The sequence below is a fragment of the Hypomesus nipponensis genome, chromosome 11 (assembly GCF_054491055.1).
Source record: "Hypomesus nipponensis isolate SF chromosome 11, ASM5449105v1, whole genome shotgun sequence".
Classification (NCBI taxonomy): Eukaryota; Metazoa; Chordata; class Actinopteri; order Osmeriformes; family Osmeridae; genus Hypomesus; species Hypomesus nipponensis.
The window spans coordinates 13,739,622-13,764,036 of record NC_140371.1 but is presented as its reverse complement, the minus strand read 5'-3'; the positions used below and the strand labels follow the sequence as shown (position 1 = coordinate 13,764,036).

Here is a 24,415-nt window from a genome sequence, read left to right as displayed (position 1 = left end):
GATGGGCAACGTGAAACACACAGTGTCACACCATCTAGGCTCATGGACAGACAGTTAGCTGTTTGCCTGGATACTGACAGCATGGAGAGCTGACCCACTGGAGGATGGTGTAGAATGTGACCCCAACTGGAGTAATCTGAAAAGCCTGCGGATTACACAAATGGCTCGGCTGTCACCGGGGAAGCAAAGTCACACGGTTGTGAGTATTTGTGTGTGAAACCATGTGGCAACAGCCCCCACTGGTCACACTCAGCAGGGAGTGCATGGCATGATGTGTGCCTAACAGCACATTTGTGTCTTTTAGAGCGAGGCAAACTACGAACAATGGATATGGATGGAGGCATTTTTCCAAAATAGCTTCCATTTTGAATCGACATTCAAAGTCTGCCTGAATGAAAAACTAAATAAAATCAGCTGTTCTGCTGCAAATAGCCTGTGAGCAAATCTGTTTCATGTGCCACAACACATTGTTTACTGCTGTTTGACTTGTATTTGTTATTGTCTAATACCTCCATGACTGTCTCCAAAAAGTCTTAAACACAGGATTGTACAGTGTGGTTAATATCATCTTGATATGATACTCTCACAATTTAATATACTATTATTCATAACTATGTAATATGGTGTTATATAAGAGGCAATCTAGCTCTCTGTGCGGAATAATTGTGCTTGTGCTTCCCATTGTGTGCACACAATGACTGAACTTTGCCCTGGGGTCAGAGCAGACGGACCCTCCAGTTAGGCAGTGTGTCACCTGCTCCTTAAGCAACCCCCCCAGCCCCTCCACTAGTAACACTGTCATTAACATTGACAAGTGATGGAAGAGCTCAGCGCTAAGCTCAAACATGCACACACAGTTCGGGATGTTCCGGAAACCACTTGGTTTGTTACCTCACACAGTTCAACTGGGAAACGAAAGCATAAAGTTCATAAAGGCCTGAGTTTTGAGCTGTGCAGCCTTTACAACCACTGATGAGACCAAGAGGCCGAAGGGTGGGCTCGTGTCTGTCTCCGTTTCCGTGCTCGTCCTGGTCTGAGTTGGGGGATGGAGGTATGGCTCCTATCACTGCCCTGACACGAACACCTGTTGGACACCAAATCCCCTCTTTGTCTCAGACCCTCTCTGTGGGTTACCATGACAACGCCTATTCACAGCATAGCCCGAGACTGATTACAGGGCATCCCGGAAACAATTATCAGGAAGGTACATTGTTTTGTTTTTTGTGGGGCCTCTATTTTTTAATTGATCGGCATGTAAACTGATGTTTCAAAGAAGGCATTGACATGCAAGTCTCCGTTGCCCCCAGACCATTAGGATACCCTGGGTAGTTTTGACACCTAAAGAATAAGTCAGGCAGCTGCATATACAAAGCATTTCAAACCCCTCAATATATTAATTCAATATTTCACTCCTCCAAAGGTGATATAAAATCCATTATCACCAGAAATGTATAATTGTCTGTGTGAATCCAGCATGCTGAAATAAGAGACAATAACACAATCAGGTTAACACACATTTTCATTGTTACATTTGATGTAATGTACTGCAGCTTCATGGAGAATTTAGTCAACGTAATGGAGCATCTATGCAAAACACAATCCTATATTACAAAAGCTCAAAGTTAATATATAAGCATTTCAATACAAATAATGAGTCAACAAAATTATATTAGTAAAAGAAATTGTGGCAGTAAACATGACATGTTATATGTATTGTTGGCATGATTGAATTTGAACTGAAAAGCAGAACTAAATCCTAATGCATTATTGATTAAAGTCAAGTCTATTACAGTACACAAATGCATTCTATTCCAACCGATAGTTCAGCATTGTGTTAAAAAAAACACACAACCTTCTATTTACACAAGCACACGTTTCACCCTTTGGGTCAAAGCAACCATTCACATATTGATTGGGATGTGGGCATTTGATCCTTGGTTTATAGCCTGCATTCTCTAGTTTTAAACACATTGTCATTACACACAAAATCAGGGAATGGCTTTTCATATCCTAAGGCAATCAATGAATTGGACACCTGACCTACGTTCCGACTTGACTCTCAGTAGACCTCTGACATTCACAGTTCATTTGTAGCACTTTCCATAGCCCTAATTAATATCAATCATCTTTCATTTTGCTTTCTGTCGTGTCACCACTCGAATCAGTAAAACACATGAAATGGCTCATTGGTTTACAAAACGTCTTTGTGTCTGCTCACAATCACAACAAAGCGTAAGCATCTACCACAAAGACAGCATCACTTATTGCGAGACATGCTTAACAACTGCCTTATTTGAGCATTGGTATGAGTTATATGGTCAATATAACAGTCCCAAGGAACACATGTTCTGTATATGTTTCATATCAAACAACACTACTGTGAACTATATCTTAGCCATTAAAAAACAGTAATATATTGTTATACAAACCATACTGATTAAGGCTTGACTTCATATATTTTCACCAGCTCCAGACACCAGACTATAAAACTCATAAGTTCCCAAATGGCACTTGCATGTCTGTTACAGGTCCTATCAACATACATTCAATACTGAGCTCACAATAAAATGTCTAAAATCTAAAATGATAGTTTGAATGAACTACTCTTGGAACTAAGTATAATTGTTTTTATTTCTTGATTGGTAACTATTACTCACAGCTCAGTTACGACCTGTTGCCTAACTGACATCCGGTATGTTCTTCTTATGTCATGAGCAAAGCCCTCAAAAGAAAGTATTGACAAGAAAAGGCTACTAGTTAGTGAACTTTGCAAATTCATGTCAATTCATAAGCTGCACCACTCGATAACCCAATCATCTCATGCCAAAGAAATGCATTTCATCTAAGCAAATCGTCACTGTCTTCAATTAGGCCTCTGCTTTCTCTTTCTTCTTCTCCTTCTTGCTCATTTTCAGGAAGGAGGGAGTACGGAACTTCTTCTTCTTCTTGGGGGACTTGCTCTGGCTCTCAGGGGTCTGTGGATCCTTCTCTATGGTTGTTATGGAGATCTCCACAGTATCTGTGGTGCTAACGCTCAGCTTGGATACATTCATGCTTAGGTTCTCCATCTCATCCAGGTGGTCTTTCCCATTGGAAATGATATCTGTACACAGGAAGAAACCAAGTGAGTTCAGGAGGGTCAGGAGGTCGGGAGGCGGTTTACAAAAAAATACTTGTCTTTGTTCAGTTTCCAGAGAACTATAACATTGCTCTAGCCGCTACCTTGTTTGACAGGAGTCATAAGTGGAGAGAGGGACAGGGATATGGTGGAGCCGTCAAACGTGGTCATCTCATCCCCATCTGTCACATCTTCACCATCTGCAGGGAAGAATCCAGAAAAGATATCTCATTATAAGTACAGCAACAAACATCACCTCACACAGACACTACATTGTGCAAGTGCAACCAAAACATCGATATCAAATAAAGTCGGAACCAAAGTGAACCTCTGGTTGACATGGACATGACATGAACCCACTACATTTTTAGCAACGACTGTGAGAGAAAGTATCATTCTGACAGGCTGTTGTTCGGATGGCGGGTGGGAGAATCCTACCATCCTGGCCTTGTTGCCTGCTCTCCACAGTGTGCTTATACTCCTCAAGCTCCTTCTGAGTCAGCCCGCTGAAGGGGTTGGGAGGCAGGGAGCGTGTCTGCTCCTCGTCCTCGATGATGAAAGCCTGAAGGGGAGTGAGGACATTGTGAAATCTTCAGCCTGCTATATGGGTCCACAGACCAGAAGAATGCATGCAGTACAGACTCTCTGCGTGTCTGTTGATCCTGTGCACACATGTGTGTCACACTTACTGGTCCGGGTTTGGTGTCCACAACAATGCCTGCTAGAAGCTGGGACTTAGGACCTGCTGTCATCTGGTCACACCTGTTTTGTTCCCTGATCTAAATATAAAACACATTTGATTTACAAATCATTTACAGATCATTTATCATTTTTATGGCTGCTAGTCCCTAGACAATTGCATCTCTGTGGTCGTACTAGAGGAAGTTCAATCGAGTCACAATATATTGAGTGACTGTCGAAACCTCCTCTTTGTCAATGCAGTGTCTTTATAATGGATTGATCCTTTGTGCTGTCCAGCTGTCATTCCAGAAAGACCCTTGTTGATACTATTATTAGATCAATATCAATTTGCCTGGGAACAGAGTTTAATAGTGCCTCCCATACACAGTAGAGAGCAAATCTTGCTTTAAATCAATAAAAGGTCCAAAGTAAATATAGGTAACAAGTCAAGTAAAGAGTCAAACTAACCCGGTTCCTCTTCTCGAGGACGTCTGTGGGATTTGTGTTGAGTGGAACAAACTGGTTTGGGTCCTCGATTCGTATTGGGGTGCCACTGCTATTGCCTGATTCTTCGGATATCATCCACTAATAAGAGAGAGTGCAACACACACAGAGCAGAAAGCATAAATACAGTTCTGAAACTTGCCATTAGCGATCCTGCAAATTTAAAGCTTCCACAAGAGGGCAGGCTAACCCACAAGATCAAGCGGCGTGCAGCGCTTGTGCTGTGTGCATAGATTTGGACTAGTCTGGCCCTAGCCTGTAAACAAAGCCAAATTCAAGGAAAAGCATAACAGAGGTGATGCTTGAAAGCGGACGTTTTTCCGTAAGCATTTCTTTCTTTATGGAACATTTGCTTGCTCAACACATCCTCAAGAGAAAAGTGTTTCACCGTCGTTTTGGTCCTGGGGCTGCATTCTCCGTTGGGTGAACGTTCGGCCACGTTGACCTTCAGGTAGCTGTTCGGAGAGTTGAGCCAGCGGGTCCTCTCCCTCTGCTGCTTCTGGGCCAGGAACTTGAAGGGGCTTCGCAGGCCTGTGTCCCCCTCTTCCACGGGCACTGCTGACACCGTGGCAGGGATCTCCACGTCGTTCTTTGTCCGAGGCTTCTCCCTCACTATGGGATTGCGGTAGGCATAGCCAGTCCGGTAGCCCTATCGTATCCAAAGACAACACAAACGCTTGAGCCAACCTCCCTGAACATCCTTAAAATAATATTCTATCAGTTGTAAAATACTAGTTATTAGACGGACAAATACTTTGAGCTTGTGTGCTTTAGCTGATGTCTCGGCCACCCACAGTTCTGACTGCAGCAAAGACAGACATTCTTTAAAGTTCTGGAAAACTTCACTATACACAAACATTACTTTTGTGATGAGGAGGTGCCTGCTTTCAAAGAGAATAGATAACATGGGCCAACACATGACAGTTGGCAGGGCAACTGATGTTAGGAATACATCAAAGAAAGAGGATAGAACAACCACTTTGACTTTGTTAAAAAGGGGGCAAACAATGTGTGCTGAGTTTTCCAGTCAATCGACTACAAATGATTGTGTGGTCTATGCTCTTAACTCCCCGCCATCTGGAAGCTATGACTGAGCAGGCGTGCAAGAATCATGGAGAGTGGGAGGAAACAGAGAGAGTGGGTGGAGAGGGAGAAAGAGAGAGAGGGGGGGGGCAAGACTGCAAAGCAAAACAACACAGTCGCAGCCTCCGGCATTTGGGCGATGGCAGTTATTAGGTGAGTGAAAAGACAGATCACACATGTGGTACCACCCTCTGTGAGCAGAATATGATGTCTGACCCTAGCCATTAGCACGGTCAGATACCGTGTTTCAGGGGTAAGGGACTCTTCACATCACACAGTAATCTCTAGAGAGGCTAAACAGACCCAGAAAGACACCCAACGGTCCCATTATCCCCACGCTAAGATTAGAGCCTCCCAAACAAAGTCCATGACTCAGTAAACAAGGGAATTTTGCGACAACTGAAATTTTGTTTTGAGTCCAGTTACTTTTGCATCAGTTCAAACAAGTACATGTATAGTAAGACGGAAAAACCCAGAAGACTAACAAAAGTTTTTTCTGGAACTGGATACAGATACTTCCCCAGGAAGTGCCTGGGACAGGAAACGCAGGGCATCATGGGTGAGGTCAGCAGCTGGAGAGTTCACTCACCAGGTTGTCCAGCATCCTCATGAGGGATTCAAACTCCGCCTCCCCCACTTTCCACTTGACCTCACTGTCCACAACCACTCCGACTGCAGCCACACCCTGGGTCAGGGACTTGAACTTGTCCCGGTCCAGAAGCAACAGGTTGTCCGCTCCTCCGGAACATCTCAGAGCGCTGACCTACGGATTTCGACACCATGCCTCGTTACCCTGGAGCTTTATAACGTTGACTGTGCAAGAAACAACACATCTACATCACCCCCAATAACTGCATGCATCATGGGGGATTGCTATCGTGGATGTCTGAGTAAGCTCAGAGCATTCCAGATGGAGCACATCATAAATCGAATGAAAAAACCAACACAGGACCAACCAGACACCAGGGATGATAAGCGAACACAGAGCGATGTGGGAGTGCCTCAAGAAAAGAGACATGAACAGTCGAACGCCACCTGGCTCTTTTAGTGACCAGTGGTCTCAATCACACATCCACTGTTTGATTCAGCTGTGTTTAAACAGATGTTAATGTTTCACTCGCTTTTTCCCGGTGCAGGCAACGCAGGAACATTATTAAACTGGAAAGTGTCCAAAACCAAGTTTTAAAATATTCCAACACCAGGGAACAATTTTTTACTGTTGTGAAGAGGCTCAACAGGCATACCCTGAATGATTTATCCATGTAATTAATTTATAAAGTGTGCTTGGACCACACAAGCAAAGTGCAGCAAAATAAACACCCACAAATCTTGTACTGCAGCCCAACTTTGTCCACCTATTGTGTTGAACGTAAGAAACGAACAGAAAGGCATTAGCAGTGAGCTATAGCTCCAATAACTGAAGGAAACAATGCCAGTCATTAATCAAAGGCTCACCTGGATCTCACATGCCTGCTGGGCATGGTAAATGTAGTGGAACGCCTCCTCTATGGTCTCCCCAAGAGCCACCAGCCCATGGTTTCTAAGGACCAGGACCTGAAAAAGAATGAAATGGTAAATACTTTAATTACACAGTATGATTCATTGTTAGTGTCAGGAAAGCACTGTAAAAACTTGCTGAAAATGAATTGTGTATATGACGCAAGACTTGCTGTTCTATTGCGGCACAACAGTGAGACTGTTGTTTTTATTTGGGAAGGCCCTTCATTTGACGTTACCTTGGCAGTGGGGCCCAGAGCTTTCTGGAACTCCACCTTCTCCTCTTGATCATCAAGGCAGCCATGGTAACTGAAGTAGGCAATGTCGCCCAGAAGCAGAGCCTCTTGGGAAATGGGCAGGATGCCACATTTCATGGAAGACACCTGTTAACCCAAGGAACACGCAACAGTGACTACTACACGTCTACAGCTAACGACAGGCACATTTTGTGCCATGTGTGCCTCTATAAAATGCCCCGTTCGCTTTAACGAGGAAACATCAAAGTAAACTGTAAAGCGCAACAAACAATGTGTATCTACATTCAACGTGATAGGGAGATGTCTTTCTTTTTTACCACCACAATGTGTGCAAATATCACATTCTTCATATTTTCCACACAACAGCTCGCCATTCCGGTCCTATCGTGAACTCACAGCAGCGGAGGCGGGGGTGTGAATGTGGATGATGCACCTGACATCAGGCCTCATGGAGTAGATGGCAGCGTGGGGACTGAACCCCAGCGGGTCTATGCCCAGGAAGGAGGAGCCCTGGTCCATCACATCACCAATCATATTCACTTTCACCTGGAACGATATGAACCGAGGGTTACTATGGCAACACAGGAAACGTGGGTGTAAATCACTCGTCCAAACTCACTAGGCCCATCACTATATTGTGTTGGTGATTATATAAATACAGAGGTATTTGGAACACATTTTAAATGTAAAAGATTACAGTGGAACACGTGTAATTATCATCTGAATATCTGCATAGTAATTACATATTAGGAACAAGATAACAATTATGCAGACTACACAATACTGTGATACTTACCTTACATATGACCTACAATACAATGTTTGCGGCTCATCTCTTAACATAGCCTTGAGCTGTCTATATGGCCATTTATTGATTGTGTTGTTCAAATCAATAGACTAACCATAACGTCCTCCACATTTTGCACGTCTGACTGGAGATAGAAATGCACTCTATGCGTTATCAAAGCCATTGGGCAAGGGAACAAAGCTTTTTCTTTTCCATGTCTGGCATCTCACAACACAAACCCAGTCATGTGCTTACCAGATTGCCAGCTGTGACTTCAGTAAAAGATAGTCCTTGTGGGCTGATAAGAACATGGCCTTGTTCTTTACTTACACGAACCTGTAAGAATAAGACAAACTTACACAGCTGCACAGGAAAAAATAACAGATCAGGGCTATATGAATCTATAAATATAGAAATACATTGCTAGCAGCAGCATTATGCCAGCTGCAACAATTTATACTTGTTCTACCATCAGCTTTTCTGTACGTCGTACAGAACGTATCTGTGGCCTCCTACTTAGTCGTTTTTTGTGGCTATGAAACAGAGGGCTCTGGTACATGTGGATGTCATTGTTGTATCATGCCTGATAAAACACAGACTTTTTCTTGACAACCGAAACACCTTTAAGAACTATGCACTTCCACTCCTTGTTTTTCCGCCGCACTTTCTACATGCACCACTTGGAAATCTAAATGGAAATCTAAATGTGTTCCTTTAGCAGAAGCTTCCATCCGAAGCAAAATACAGATGGGGATTTGAACCTGCGCCCACTGAACTATACCCATCACCATATTTGTATGGTGCTTTGAATCAAAGTGTCTGTGAAAGTGTCATTTACAGACACTTTTATATTAAAGTGTTAATGTAACCTCAGCTGGGCTGATACTCACAGTAATGTAGGAGCTGGTGAAATGGGCCCAGCTGAAGAGGTCTATCAGCCTGTAGAGACTAGCCAGCTTACAGCGATTCTGCTTTTCCCCTTTGGCAAAGGATGGAGTCTCGACCCCGTGTAAGTCATTAACTGGGGTGACCATCCCAAGGCCTGTGAAGAAAAACAGGATCCCTGAGCATCATGTGTGAAAACTGCACCCACTAAAAGACAACATTACTGACCGTGTAAATGCAATATATAGATTTACTTCATATTACTTCAGCCTGCACCAGCAACACGGAGATTGTGATTACTTGGTGGAATTCCACATCTCTTTAAATCGGTTCTCTCTACAGCTTTCTTCAAATCTTCTCGAACTACCACAAGCTGAAATGTTGGCCGTAAAGAAACTGCTGCATATCAAATCAGTCCATCCCAGGACCCAGCATCCAGTTGGGTCGTAAATGTGGTTGTTTCGAGAACTTCTAACGAGGGCCTGCAGCGTATTTTTAGACCGTATACTGTATAAGGCCATTTCAACTGAACCCCAGTCTTTTTACAGCCACTTTTACTGTTTTTTCCCCCCCTGCTAAAAGCCAGCTCTGCCTCCATCACTTCAAAAAACGATGAGGCCACGGGCATGTTTACATTACATTACCAAACAGTAACAGTCTGAACCTTCCTAAAAATGGAGCCTTGTAGCCCCGGGCTGTTCAGTGACCTCTACAGAGACAGGCAGGGCAACATAATTGACGCACTGGGCATCTGTAATTCATTATGTGGACCAGTCTGTCGATCACTTGTTCGAAACATTCAGAAAGAGGAATGCTGTCAACAACTTACTGCATTTCAAGCCATTTCAGGATATTCAATGTGGCATGTGTTCACGAATATAACGTTCGACAAGTCTGACAATGAGGATCTTCAGGATGCATTATGAAGACAACGTAATACATAGACGGATGGACGGATGGACGCACACTTAACCCCAGACAAAGACGCACATTCACAAGGCAAGAGGCGCAGACTAGGGGCACAGACAGACACACATACTTACTTTGGGGGGAGGTGAAGGAGGCAGTTCCTCCCATGGTGCTGGCCATGATGAGATCAGCTATCTGCCTCAAAGCCAGAAGCCCTGTAGGGGTGTTGCCTTTTGTCATCTGATCCTGGATCAGGCCTTCTAGTTCGTCCTTGAACACCTGGGAACAAATCAGTAAGGGGTTAATATTCTCCTCTGAAATCTGTTATAGGACTGTTTTAATCCTGTGGAATCCCAGATGGAGGTGGAAGGAGTGGGATTCTGAGGGTTTCTAATACATGGTCCACACCGCTCCACTGTGGACAGGGCCGCAGCCAGCTGAGAGGGAAGGGTGAGGCTGTAAAAAATAGCCAATGTAGGTCAAAACCTAACCTTGACCCAGTTCCAGTTCCTTCTTTTTCCACTTTTTCACCTTTTCACATTCTGACATGTGCACAGTGTGCTGCCGGTCCTAACTGAGTTCCTCGCTGATACAAGTTTACACAAATCACACAAGGGACTTCTTAAGAGCTCTTTGTGTGGATGTGAATTGGCAGTGACCAGGGGAGTCGCCTTCCCATTAAGCCAGCCTATTAATTTATGCCCATCAAGTGGCCATGAATCACTGGCATCCTTTGCCTCCAAAAACCCCTGCTATTCTCCTATGTGCAGCTCTGGTGGAGCTGCCAGCATTCTGCTCCATCTCAGCACCGTTCCCATGGTGATGTGTTAAGTTCTACTTGTTAGTGTCTCTTACGCAATCTCAGACGAGAGCGTGGGCTCATCTTATTTTCAACAGCTCCACAGGCATGCGTTGCGATTCAATATATACTGCCTAAACTGTCTCAATATCTATGCTTCTTGTTGTTAGAAGTATGTGTGATGTACTGGTCTTGGTAATATGCAGTATTGGACTAATAGTTTGGATACACAACGTAGACAATTTGAAGTACAATAAGCTGTCCACTGTTGAAGTTTTTTTTTGGTCTACTAAATGAATACAAATGCAATGTAGGATATAAAATGACAATGCACAATATGTATCCGACAACACCAATCCTCTTTGAATAATTATTTCCGTGCTGCAGTGATAACTATAAGAGAAAATGTGTGATGTGAACAAGAAAAAGTTTAAATCAATGTATACTTAATGTTTAAAAACACAGTGTTTGTTGACAATAGCAAAGTCATTTTAAGTTAACAGTGAAATAAGGTGTGCAGACTGCAAGCTGGTTTGTATAATAAGTTCCATAGAATGCAAAACATACTTTAAAATACCTACAATTGTCAACAGTGTTTTTCAACAACCGATCGGTTACGGCAATATTGAACGGTTGGTTCTCAATCTGTGACAGCGTGGTCATGACTGTGTTTGTTGCAGTTCAGACGGGACTACATACAGGGCTCTGGAGAATCTGGGTCACCCTCTTCTTCTGCTCCATCATGTTGAAGTCCTGCCTCAGGTCAGGTGACATGTTACGGCTGCGCTGGTACTCTGGGTCGTTCTCATCCACGCGGTCAAAGTAGCGCTCCTTGGAGTCGATGCTGGACAGGGACAGAGTCATGGACCCTGCTGTCTGTCTGATATCCACCAGACTCATCCTGCCTACGGGTCTCTTCACCACGCCCTCTCTCTATAGGTCTCTCTCTGGTCCTCACCTACCACGCACAGCAAAGGAACCTGGCCTAGCAATCTGCGGGGAAGGGAGGAGAGTATTTGACTAAAAGTTACTTCAACATGTGTCCACAGGGTTCAACAGGATACACAAGTCATGGTTTTATTTTGTGTTACTCACACACATTTGTTTTACAGTCTAGGAGGTTTTCCTTTGTGCTATGCCATCTTAACCACAATCTCTAAAGAGAAACAAATAAGACTGTGTTCTGATGAGACCTGGTGGTTGGGGGAGGGGAGGTCATTTACCTATGTGTACTGGCATGCTAACTCCTTTAGAGTGTATCAACAGAACACCACAGTGGGCCTTTCTTTTGCAGCAGCATGTAAATCAAGCTGTTTGAGAGGGCAGTTTGCACCTCTGGTGTTAAAGTGGCACCTATGGGGGGTGGTGGGGCATCATGCAGAGGTCTAACCAGTGCCGTTCTTCACGTCTTCTCTGGACTAAATTAACAATCATTTTGCTGCAAAGGTATTCAGAATGTAATTCAGGGGGTTGTAAATCAGGGGCTAAAAGTAACCCAAGTAAATGAACAACAGTTTCATGGCTGAATGTAAGTCTGTTATTTTGTGGGCTAGGCTTTGGTAACATCAAGGCACTCAACCCAGTTACATAACCACTTTACACGATCGGCAATAGGATGTGCAGACATTCAAATCAAAAGTGTGCACCGTATTTTTCAAAAGATTGTCTACTTAACATAATTTATTTGTTTACTATTTTTGGACCGTTTGAGTTAATGAATGAACCGGATTCTGGACACAAATAGGCAGATAATGTTTCCTGCCATGTTTCATTGTCTACCGATAGAATAATCACGTGAGTTAAATGTGTCCTGCACGACATCGGCAAAAACTCAATAGTTTTGATGGCCTAACCTGTGCGATGCAGTTCAGAAACTAAAATCGCTTTAAAGTCTAAAAACATTCTTGCTTGAGTTCCTAGATTTACGGAAACATCAAAGACAAACGTTTTTTCAGACTTTTTTCCTTACCTACGAATACGAGCCCTCGAGTCCTTGTTGAAGTCCACCAAATTCCCGACGAAATTAATTTTGATAACACAAGTTCCCATATATTCTGTAATCCTGTAGAAAACAGGATTCGTGTTTGCATCTGAGCATACACTAGTAGCGAGAGTGTGTAGGTTATGTCCATGCACTACGAAAGTGCAACCGCGTGTTGTGTGTGGGTGTGTTTGTGTGGGAAAAAGGAAAAAAGAGACCATGCTTGTATCCACCCACCGCCTTCGCGGGTCAGAAATGTGAAAGCACTCCCCCCACCATGTCTTACTGACCGAAGCTTGTCTCGACTTCTACACCACTTTTTTGTGTTTTCCATAGGCACTTTACTGTACGTTTACCGATGCTCTGAGTTGGCATTAACTCCAGACAGTACGACAATTATGCGTGACTGCGGTGAGCTTTGCGATATCTAGAACCCATGCTCTCCAAACATCTAGAAGACGTTAACATCAAACTTTGAGCATCAAAATTGTTTAACACTCCACCCAGTAAGTAGGCTATGGCCTAAAAGTGAATCCCGACAGCTTTCCAATAACATAGGATGTTTTCTAAGAGGGAGCAATGCAACGCAGATGTCCTTCCACCAATGGCACAAAAGGAACTCCAGGTGTGCATCTTGAAACATGGGCTCTTTTCTGGCCACTCTTCCCAAAACTGGTCTGAAGACACTAGATAAGTGGAGCAATATGAGAATTGTTGTCAAGGCAGTCAGAGAGAGGAAACTGCCATAATATGTACCATTGACTATTGCTACTCCACTTCCATTCACAATAATGCACACATTAGTTTCTCTGATTCTCAGTTTCCTAACCGCTGAAAATATTGAATCTTGAGAACTTGTTGGGGGACTCCCACCCTCTTTAACAACTTGTAAACATTTATCCTCTAAATAATTAAATTTCTCAGCTGTAAACAGGAGATACAATTTAAGACCACACAAAGGTTGGACCATTAAAATAAACCCTCCCAACATTATTGTAACGTCTGCTCCCAACTTTAGGGGCAGTTCTCAACATTTATGTGTCATGTGACGTGAACACACACAGTGCATGTCTCACCCCAACACAAACACACACACACACACATACACACACTTGGAAAGAAATGGATTGGGTCACTGACTGACACAACAATTCCAGGAAACAGAGTGGAGTCTTTGAGTCGAAGCAGATATGGGGGCACATGGGTTGATGTAATGAAAGGCAGAACCTTTTCATTCCAGAACGGTCTGACCCTCCAGCTCCCCACGTCCACCCTGCAACCTGGCCTGCAACCTTGCCTGTCATGGCAGAGTTCCCATAGAAACCACAGACAAACACACGTGAGCACAGGATAAGGCAAAGCCATACTATGTGCTTCAGCACACACATAGCATCCACGAGTGTACCCCCACACTCAAACAGACTATTTAGACTTTCTAAGGGGGCAGCCCATCCTGGAAACATTGACCAGATGTCTCTTGTTATTATTAAGGATATGTGCTAGGGCTGTTACTATGCTTCAGAAAGAGCTCTTTTAGAAATTATATTGTGTCAAATCTGATTCATGAGCACATCCTTTGATTCATTTGAGTCATTTTATTTTTTATTATTGCTAACTTGATCATAATATTACAGACATTATACACATCAGGCTTTGAATGAAGTAGATGCGTACCAGCATGATAGCACATACGTAGATAAGAGCACAGAAAGAGAACTGACTCTCTCTACTCAGACCTGAACTCCTTGGCTGAAGGAATCACGTACAAATATTTATAGTAGAAAAGGAGTTTAGGAAGGAGGAACAAGGCCCACTACTCTGCCAAAAGATTGGCTCGCCCTTGTAAGATGCCCTCTACAAAAGTTGACATACACACTCATCAATGATGTTAGACATTTTCATGTAAACAGCATTTGAATAGCTTGTTCACTTCAGAGAATACAATTTGTTGAATGAGTCTTGTCCCCCAGGTTTTTGGCTTGCCTTTTTTGAATGTCCTAATGCGAGAATGTAATCTTGTGTATTTACAGCTCAAGAAGCAATACTGAAACAGCTTGGCATGAACTCAATTAGATTGGGACTTTATAGCCTTGGGATGAAAGGAAGTCAAAGCCTACATTTGAAAGCAACCATTACAACAAGTGTGAAGATCCAGACAAAAATGTATTAATATGTCATGAGCTCTGAAGTAACTTGCAAATCCATCCTCAAAACTTATAGTTGACATTTTGTATGTAAGGGTCACTAATACTAATTACCACCCAAATCTTTAATGGGACACACCACTTGTGATTATTGCATTTTTTGCATTCATGGTTATTAAAGAGGATTTTAAAAACATCTCTGATTGTGTCTGTGCAAACATCCCAGATTGTGTGTGTGCTTATGGGGAAACTAGCGTGGTCCATACATCCTCTTATCAGAGGAAGTCAAGAGGAAGTCATGTCCTGAATGATTTTCTCTGCCATCAGGTCACAAGGTCCCCCTCATCAGCCAATCAGAGTCTAAATTAATATCTGATGATGTTGATACCTTGTGTTTGTTCCATGACTATTTGTAGTTTGGAAAGACCCCTGGAAGACCCCTCTGTCCTTTGAGAGTACATTACAATTTTTTTTAAAGCTATTTCTTCCTCCCATGTCTCCATTTCTGGTTATAATTCTTTAGCCTTTGAGATGTGAAACACAATGACCCTTAACTCCAACTGGTTAATTGATACCAAGTGTTGAGAACCCACACCACAGTCCTCTGGGAAAGCTCAACCCATGTGTTGTTAATTTGTTCTTTCAATACAGTAAAATATCCCACCACATCCGTTAAGAGTTTGGGGCAGCGGATACCTTATTAAATTTCACAGAGTCAGTTCTGTGGAAGTAAAACATCCCTCTAAAAAGGATCTTTTGAGAACACCATCTTATCCAACAACAACTTAAATTCTCCACAATTCTATGAAAATAATACACCTAACCTTTGACATCATTGAGACGGCTAATACTGCTTCCATGCAGCTTCTTACCATTGAAGGAGTTACCTGAAACCAATACTTCTAGCTGTTTTGTACATAATTAAATGGGATTAAACCTCCATAATCCTGATTAGATTGATGCCTCACTGTAAATGGTAGTCTAAGTGTTCTCATATCTTGGACGTTTAGATAATTTCCCCAGAGAGCCTTATGCAATAACCAGGGCAGAGTCAAAGGCCTGAGAATGGTCCATTTCAGAAACCCTATTTAAGGATATTGAACACAGCATGGTTTAATGGTTTAATTCAATTATTATACTATGGAGGTGGCTATTGTTCCACTTGCAGAACTTCAAATTATAAAATAAATACAAGAGGAACAAACTAAACTTTAATTATTTCGTTCCAAATGGTGCACTGGTACCCTTCATCAACCACTACTGTAGGCAACAACTTAATTGGGGACAATAAATTAAACAAATTCTCTAATACTTACATCCACAGTGCACCAATTATTTTGTAAAAAAAACCAAAACAGCATTTTTGTACAAATAACCTCCCAAAAAACGATCATACTTCTCTGCCCACAACCCAACGACTATGAAGCTATAAAAATGCTATGAAGCTACAACCAACCGATCTGAAGCAATTTACAGTTCTTTCACCCAAGAACATGGCTGTTATTGAGACTGACATCGGTGGACCTAACAGTCAGCACACTCCCCACACACTAGCAGGGCTCTGGACAGGAGAACTGGCTAGCCTTTGTTGATCTAAATGGAGGAAGTGACTGTGGCTGACGCTCCCCTGCTTGTCTTTGGATGGCCTCCATGTTGAGATGGGTGGGGCTGAGTTGAACTCGGTCTAAGGTTCAGAAAGGGGTCTGGCAGAGTTAGGACTCCTGGTGGGTTATCAAACTGTATGAACACAGATCATGATGAGACACCAGCGCAATGGAGACAAGGCACTCTGACAGACTACGGTGCATGGACGAACAGCCGACTTGTGTATCAAACTTGAGATGCCCTTGGAAAATAAAGCCGTCTTTACTTGGTTTAAAGGGTAACAACTTTTTCTACTTAAAAAAGGCTAGGGAAATACATTGGGTTTATACAAACGTTACCAATATGCCAGTCTGCACCATCCAATGTGTAATTTCAGATAGAGTAACATATTCTATTCCCAGTCCCACCTTTGAAATGAATTGGCAATACACAATTACAAGCGTAAAATACTGTGGGTTATGACCTACTTTCAATTTGATGGTTGCCTTAAACACACTTAGTGGGACACTCGTCTTGTGAAATCTCATAGTGTTCCAATCCCACATCTAAAGTCAACACATGCTAGCCCAGTGTTGTAATGTTACTGGAGGAAGAGACATTAATTGAAAGCAGCTGTTGGTAGACCAGCAGCTGGAACTAATGTGAATCTGTGACGTCAGAGAGTGGCCAGCCAGACTACAAAAATACATTTTAACACTGATACAAAGCTGCCAGGGCAACTAAGACAATCTGCACAATCTGGATATACAGTGGTATTAGGAACATGGCCAACGTTACAGTGGTCACATTAGACATACACCTAAAAATTATTTATAGAAATATATAAATCATATATAAGCCATGCACCTATAATAGCTCTCAAAAATTGCTGGGTGAAATCAATAACATATTTGAAAAGTAACATGTAGGAAATGTCTGAAAAAGTATTCCACTCGCATTTGCTCATAACCTCTTTCAACGACTTAAATACTTGGATAAAGACACAGTAAACGTAGTTATCTTGTTTTATCTTGCTTACCGTTCTAACAAGTAGGAACACCCGGGCATTTGTGGATCAGAACCTGAAAAAACTCAAAGCTGGTCCACCTCTTTGGGAGGGAATTCTTCACCTCAGAGGTCAAACTCCCACGGTTCTGCCAGTTGTCAGTCAGATCCCTGTTTACATGATCACACTGGGAAGGGTCGTCTCGCTCCAGCCAGGATGGGGGAATCTCATTTCGGACTCCATCAGTTCCTCCAGTGATATGTGCTGCCTTTTCTCACAGTCTGCCTGACATAATCGAGACAATTTGTCAGGGGAGGTTGGGGAGAACAGTCGGGTGCCTGAAACTATATTATTCTAATTTGGGAGGAGCAAAAGTGGCATCAATCTTCCACTGCATATCCCTTCTAGTATGGATGACAGATAAAAACTGTTGAACTTTTGTAGTCCCCCCCCCCCCCCCCCCAGTTGTTCTTTGAGTTTGTGTTTGGTTCTAAGAGAAATGGCACTCACTATTCAGGCAGTGCTTCAGGGAATACTGGCAGCTGTGTCAATATGCCTCCGTCTGTTATCAGTTTAAGCTGCAACCCACATCCATCCCCTCCCACCATTTCTATAGGATACCTATTCTCTTTCCGAGTCTCTGAGAGCAGGTCCACGTTCGAAATTCTGCCGCTCGGAGGACATTATACAAGGAGAGCATGCTTGCTATCACCTCCTCCCACGCGCTCTGAGAGGATGAGTAAGAGCACCCTGCTCTCCCTCTTCAGCACTCTGCATGAATACATCAGTCATCTGCTGGAGAGCCATCGCCACAGGGAGGAGGACACAGCCTCCAACATGGAGCCCCTTTATTATGCAGCGCACCGTGGTCCAAACTAGCGTCACCAGATGCCTTGCATAGTATAGGAAAGCAACAGAGAGACTAACTAAACAGAAATAGAGAGTGAGAGAGAGAGAGAGAGAGAGGGGGAGAGAGAGAGAGAGAGAGAGAGAGAGAGAGAGAGAGAGAGAGAGAGAGAGAGAGAGAGAGAGAGAGAGAGAGAGAGAGAGAGAGAGAGAGAGAGAGAGAGAGAGAGAGAATGGAGGAAAGTGGTTCCAAGGGTGGTCAAGTGTGGGAGGAAAGTACAGTATGAGATGTGTATTGTATGCTTGTCACGGATAGATCCAGGCACTTCAAATGTGTTTGATTGTCATGGGTAGGACCAGTCACTTTCAAGGTGTTAGCCTTGTTGTCATTGCTGTGTGAGAAAATATATTCCTATGAGTGGGTTGTTATACTCTGTGGGGTCTATGAATATGTGCAACATGAATACAGTATTAGATTTGGAAAATATTGTTTGTACACGAGTCATAGATTGTTATGGGAACATCTGTGTCTACATTTTCTTTAAGAATAGATTTTATTTAGATTGGCAGCAGCTAAGGAGATAAATTTAGTAATTTTTCACTGCCCAACATGTTGTTGTTTTATGTAAGCTGATAAGATGTCATTTCCTGAGCATCATCAGTGACACATGCACGCAGCAGGATATCAAACCAGCCAAAGAACACACCCGTGGAGGTCGAAGGCCAGAGTTGACCTCGGCCATGTTAATGTGAGGAAACACATTCTGGATTCAGACCTGTTTATGTTTCAGGCTCAGTTAAATACATTTAACTTAGGTTTCGGGGTATGTTTCATTTGGGACGGTCCACCATCAGAGATGATTCTACTTCAATATGAAGACATAGATACAAGTAAAATTACAGAGCCCACTAGACTGTGAATCAATTCTGATTACAAACAGACTTTATTTAGGGTAATTCAGTAACAATAATGCAAGCAGAGGTGACTTCTTACTGTGTAAACAGTGCCATCTAGTGAAGACAGGAGGTACTTGAGTTCTCGTATGCATGTGAAGTCAAGGCCATGAAAGATGGATTTTTTTAAAGAAATGCCATTAACTCACAATAGGAATGTACACGTTACTTACCATGGCTTTCAATCATGAAAGTAGCTGATCTTTGCTTTTTGAGAGATGCATGGTTCAGAGTCCTGGGTACCGGTGAAGCATTATAAGAATGGTTTGTCAGCTTGTTGCCGGATTAAGATACTTAAACTGTTTCTGAATAGGCCTGAGCCAAGCTGTGATAGGGATGGTTTGGTTCAAAGAGAATTTGTACTACATCTACATTCCTAAAATGTGATTGTCTGAAGTCCAAATTATAAAGGTTACAGGTAAGATTCTTGTAAAGGTGATGATGTGGCTTGGTATTCTCTCTCTCTCTCTCTCTCTCTCTCTCTCTCTCTCTCTCTCTCTCTCTCTCTCTCTCTCTCTCTCTCTCTCAAAATATACATTTAGATAGAGTGGGGTCTTCCATTAAAAAATCTGATTGATTTCACAATTGAATGTAGCCCATCTGATGATCTGAACCAAGAGTAAAGTTTACTCTGAAAGAGGCGTGATTGTAATTAGCGGAATCAACATCTGTGTTTTCATTATTTCTGTGCTACTAAGAGGGGAATAATTATCCTTTACTATTTTACTCCGTGTTGTCAGTGCAATTTCATTAAACGGAAACTAAATTCTAAAATGGGCCTGGCAATGTACACATCTGTAGATGTATTGCTGTTTTTGCTGCTCGCATAGGCAGAGATAGCCTGACATTTCCGGACAATTACAAGCATTTCATTACAAACAATATAAATATGGATGGGCATGCTCACTCCAGAGGACACGGGGAACTTTCACCAACTCCAGCACTCACTCCTAGCCTGTCTTTGAACTCGGTAAAATCTTGTCATTTCATCACTCAACCCACCTCCAGAGCTCTCCTCAGAACACCTCTAGTCAACAGCAGAGAATTTCCCCCCCACCCCCCTTCTGTTCCACAGATTGCCAAAGCCAGCTAGTTCAGAAGAGCCCATTCCTCCTGAGGTGACTCGAGACCTTAATTACCCCTTGAACGAAGCTGTGGATGGATATCAGAAGCAAAGTCTCACCGCACACTCTGTCTGATCCTCTCAGGCAATTACAACTTCTGCCAAGGCTCTGGCGGAGGAAGTGAAAGGAGAGAAACAACTTAATTTGAAGAGGACATTCAAGCTCTGATCATTCAGCCTTCCTGTGGTGTCCTAAACTAAAAGTCTTTAAAATACTTTAAGAACAGGATATCTGATGCAAGTCCCAAATTCAGAGATAAATGATCCTGGTACTGAAGACCTACTGGTCATTTCTCTTTCTTTTGTATGTTTCGGTAGAGGGCCCATTCTAAATAGGTGTTGGGAAAAACTGAAACAAATTAACAATAGATCCAAAAGGAACCTTGTATTTTACAGTCTCCTGATGTGAAATGTATAATTATATTACTGGAAATGAGGGCCCTGTCTAGAAACCTGTCATAGTGAACTCTTGATCTCTGGAGGGGGGGGGCATAGAGTAGCAGTTCCAGAGACACGCCAACCTCTTGCACGTTCAATGCACAGTAAAGAATCCCAGCATGTAAAAATCTCATACCCTTCTGCTCAAATGTTTCCCCTCTCTATCACTATAGGTGTCAGGACACCTGCAAACCAGAAGCATCATCACTCCACAACCTGTTTTCCACCTGCACCATCAGCACATCGCAGGTTCACTGCTGAGCCTGGTCTCAAGCCTTGATGACATTGTCATGGTGGAGTTTATGAGGCCATTCACAGCTCAGCGCAAAGACATATACAGTTCCTGTGTCTGCATCATTCAGGCCCGGGCAGTGGTTAGTGAGGGGGTCACGGACATAAGAGGTTGGTGTAACCTCTATTTGATGTTATCTGTTTCTTGTTATCTGTTGGGTGTCATTGTTCATCAAACTGACACTTGCTCAGAAACCTACTGGCCTATTAGGCAGCATACACACACACATGCTCCTGTGTGTCAAAGCAAAGTGACATGTGGTAAAACATGTTGAAAAGAGCTCTTGAACTGGAGACCCTCCATAGTAATTGCTTGTCAACTGTATTGAACAAATGGAACCTTCTGGACTCAGCAAACCTTGGTAGCACTATTACTTACGTACTCAACATTGGAAAAAAACAACCAATTGAGAGGTGACTTTTGAATTTAGGGATTGAGCATCAGCTGAGCAACAATTCCCCTTTTTTCTACCTGCTGTTCAGCTTCACCTTCTCCACAGAGAACATGCTAAAGGCCTGATGACTCACCACCAACCTGTTTTTGTGACCCTCTCAGAATAGTCCTGTCAAATTGGTGCACAGCAAATTCAGGTGAGTCACATGGTGTAATTGTTAGATGATGGCACCCCCACCAGTGGTCACAGATGTGGTGACCCACACACAGTGCTCAGACTATAGATTTGAAATTGGTTGAATGGAGCCAGAGTGCCAGAACTTGTTGTATTTCACAATGAGTCACACTGACCTTTTCGATGGAACTTTAAAAACAAAGACAGGCCAGAGGAACCAGAGACAGAGAGGGAGAGAGAGAGCGAGAGAGAGAGAGAGAGAGAGAGAGAGAGAGAGAGAGAGAGAGAGAGAGAGAGAGAGAGAGAGCGAGAGAGAGAGAGAGAGAGAGAGAGAGAGAGAGAGAGAGAGAGAGACAGTGATGTTTCCTCAGCTTGACAACGAAAACCTCGAGTGGATAAATGCCTCATTCCAAGTTTGAAATACACAACTCCTTGGCCATGCCAGGTGATTTGAACATAAAGACGAGATGTCTCTAACAATATAGTTATCCCACATTCCAAAGTGGGTACATAGAATAGATTTAATGACTTTAGGACCTGAAAGGATTGTCCATTCAAGTGTGAAGCTAAAGTGAAGATTCTGAAAGTATTCATTATTTAAAATACATTTGATGTTCCAGTTATACTATTCTTGACATTTTTTTGCAACAAATTAACATGTCCCGAGTCACAATTTAAAAATGATTTTGTATTCAATGCTGACTTTAATTTTGAATAGTCTTTTCGAGCACGCAGCTAGTAAAGTGGCTTGTCAAAGAATATTGCTGCCTCTCTAACAAGCTCTTTTCCTTCCCATCTAAAGAATCCCTCCTTCTGTGGGTTTAATCCTTTGTGTACTTGTCTGTTGGCAGACTTTCAGGTAAGCTGAGGGTTTAGCTTTGCCAAACCTGTGTCCTGAATCATCCGAGATCCGGAGGGAGTGTTACAAAATATAAACCCTTTAAGTTTGAATATAGAAGTTTAGTTTGGATACTCATGCTGGAGTTGCCTCTCTGTCTTGGCTTCTCAGCCTATTGTGCCATGACCAATTGAATCATTATATTGTAGCTCTATGTCACAAAATGGCTTCCTTCAATCATCCTAATGTGTGCATCATATTGGAGCTGGGTGAGACATGTCTGAGCTCAGATGACAGACACCACAGAAATGTAATCCATCACATTAATTATAGATTTTTTACACCCATCTTGCCTTGCATTAGTTAAAATGAACAGAACTTTTCTATCTGTTATATACCTTCAAGATGTATGAATAGTCGTGTGTGAAACCAAGCAGATAGATTATGCAGGGTCCAGCAAAAGACAAGTATAGTAAACACACACAAAAATCCAACTCTCCAGAGAGCTTACGTTTTCAACTTCAAACTCAGCACAAATGTTATGTTCTTCAAAAGGCATGTTTAATTGACATCCCATTAGCAGTCTTTGGGTATCCATTCTGCTATTGGCACGCTGACCATTGGCCATAAATGTGAGGTTTCATGAAATTGAATTAATGACATGCCAGAGGGAAAGAATCCCTTTATTAATTACACACCAGGCCCATCCAGCAAATAAAGAAATCAATTTGGACTGCATTACGCCTCAATTGAGTCATTACCTATTTAATTCACAAGAATAATGAAGACCAAACACAGAGAAACTTCACTTTTGACAGATTCCTTCATGTCAAAGTGAGTTTTTTTATAGCACGGTGACCATTCCTTATTTCACTGAACCTCATCATTGGATAGTACAATGACAATAATACAATGTCTACGTATTTTTTCACCTTGGCTCCATTTGAAGTGATGGCAGACAATCCCGCCAGCGTTTCTTTTCTGTTGTTTAAGCATACCCATGTGAGTGTCCATATTTTATTCATAAGTCTGAAAAGTGTGCCACAGAAAAGGCTCGGGCCTCCGATGCCGAGCTTCAAAAAACGTTTTTGGATAGCACTCATGAAAGATTTAACCGTTCTCTCCGAATGGAGAGTTCAGATGTGTCGTCTTTTAATTATTTCATTTTGCAAGGAAAGTTCGAAAACATTCACTTTGAATCCTAAAATGATCTATGTTTTTACGGTGCTGTCTAAGAGTATCCCCAACTGGACCCTCGACAACTTGGAGGTGGTCGACCTCTACATCTATGATGTGTTTTCTCAGAAAAGCTGTCCGTGTCTGGATTTGTTTCCAGTCATTCAGGGGGTATGAGCAGCTGAAGTTGAGTAGAAGTTGGTTTCAAACTTTCCGGTCTGATGACTTTTATTAAGTGGCATACCTAATCATATGAAATGTGCCTCGATATATTGGAAGATCAGCGCTGTGGTGTGATTGACATAAACCTTTGAAACTGTTGAACCGCTTGAAACCTTGGCTGACAAACACTATGCCATTTAAGTATATCACAAGTGCACATTTCTACACGTTTCTTTTCTTTGTTAGATCTCAAGTTGGTCTCAAGACATTTGTCTTCACGTGTATATTATCTTAGCATTTGCAATTACCTTCACAGTGGAATTCTTTCCACAGCCTAGGTTTGGATCAGTACAAGTGTTGCCTCTAAAAAGTGATACCTTTGATGAAGGCAATCTTTCCAATACTTTCAGATAGAAAATGTACAGCCAAGCTCAAAAATCGCCATCCTCATGCATTCCATTTTAGCTTGACATCACAGGAAAGAGCAGCAGGCCTGTACATTGTGTACAGTTTCATATTCCTGGAGTACGTGTTGACTTACACAACATGAAATGGTCATGATTGTAGCCCGTCTGTATTTGATTGGCACAGTAAAGGTATGGGGATTATGAACTCAATCTTGATAACCAAAAGCCAATGGAGAATATGAATGTATACACAGATAAATACAGACACAGACAATATACATTTTCAAGACGAAAGATGAAAAGTAACATTGTGAAATTTACATTCAAGCTTGAGGAATATATTATTGTAGCCTTGACAACTTGTTTCAGAGCCAAA

At 42.4% G+C, this 24,415-nt stretch overlaps 1 protein-coding gene across 1 annotated transcript; it reads right to left on the bottom strand.

The window, feature by feature from the left end:
- Window positions 1-1,501: 1,501 nt before the first annotated feature.
- LOC146268224 (gamma-adducin-like) lies at window positions 1,502-12,698 on the bottom strand. Its single transcript, XM_084709755.1, has 15 exons — window positions 12,490-12,698; window positions 11,220-11,513; window positions 9,856-10,000; window positions 8,818-8,969; window positions 8,183-8,263; window positions 7,537-7,686; window positions 7,123-7,266; window positions 6,842-6,940; window positions 5,976-6,149; window positions 4,692-4,952; window positions 4,268-4,384; window positions 3,808-3,897; window positions 3,557-3,680; window positions 3,223-3,318; window positions 1,502-3,103 (listed from the first exon to the last, which is right to left on the bottom strand). Exons 2-15 carry the CDS (start codon window positions 11,418-11,420, stop codon window positions 2,868-2,870), a joined length of 2,070 nt encoding a protein of 689 aa, XP_084565881.1. The 5' UTR covers window positions 11,421-11,513; window positions 12,490-12,698; the 3' UTR covers window positions 1,502-2,867.
- Between the last annotated feature and the right edge of the window lie 11,717 nt (window positions 12,699-24,415).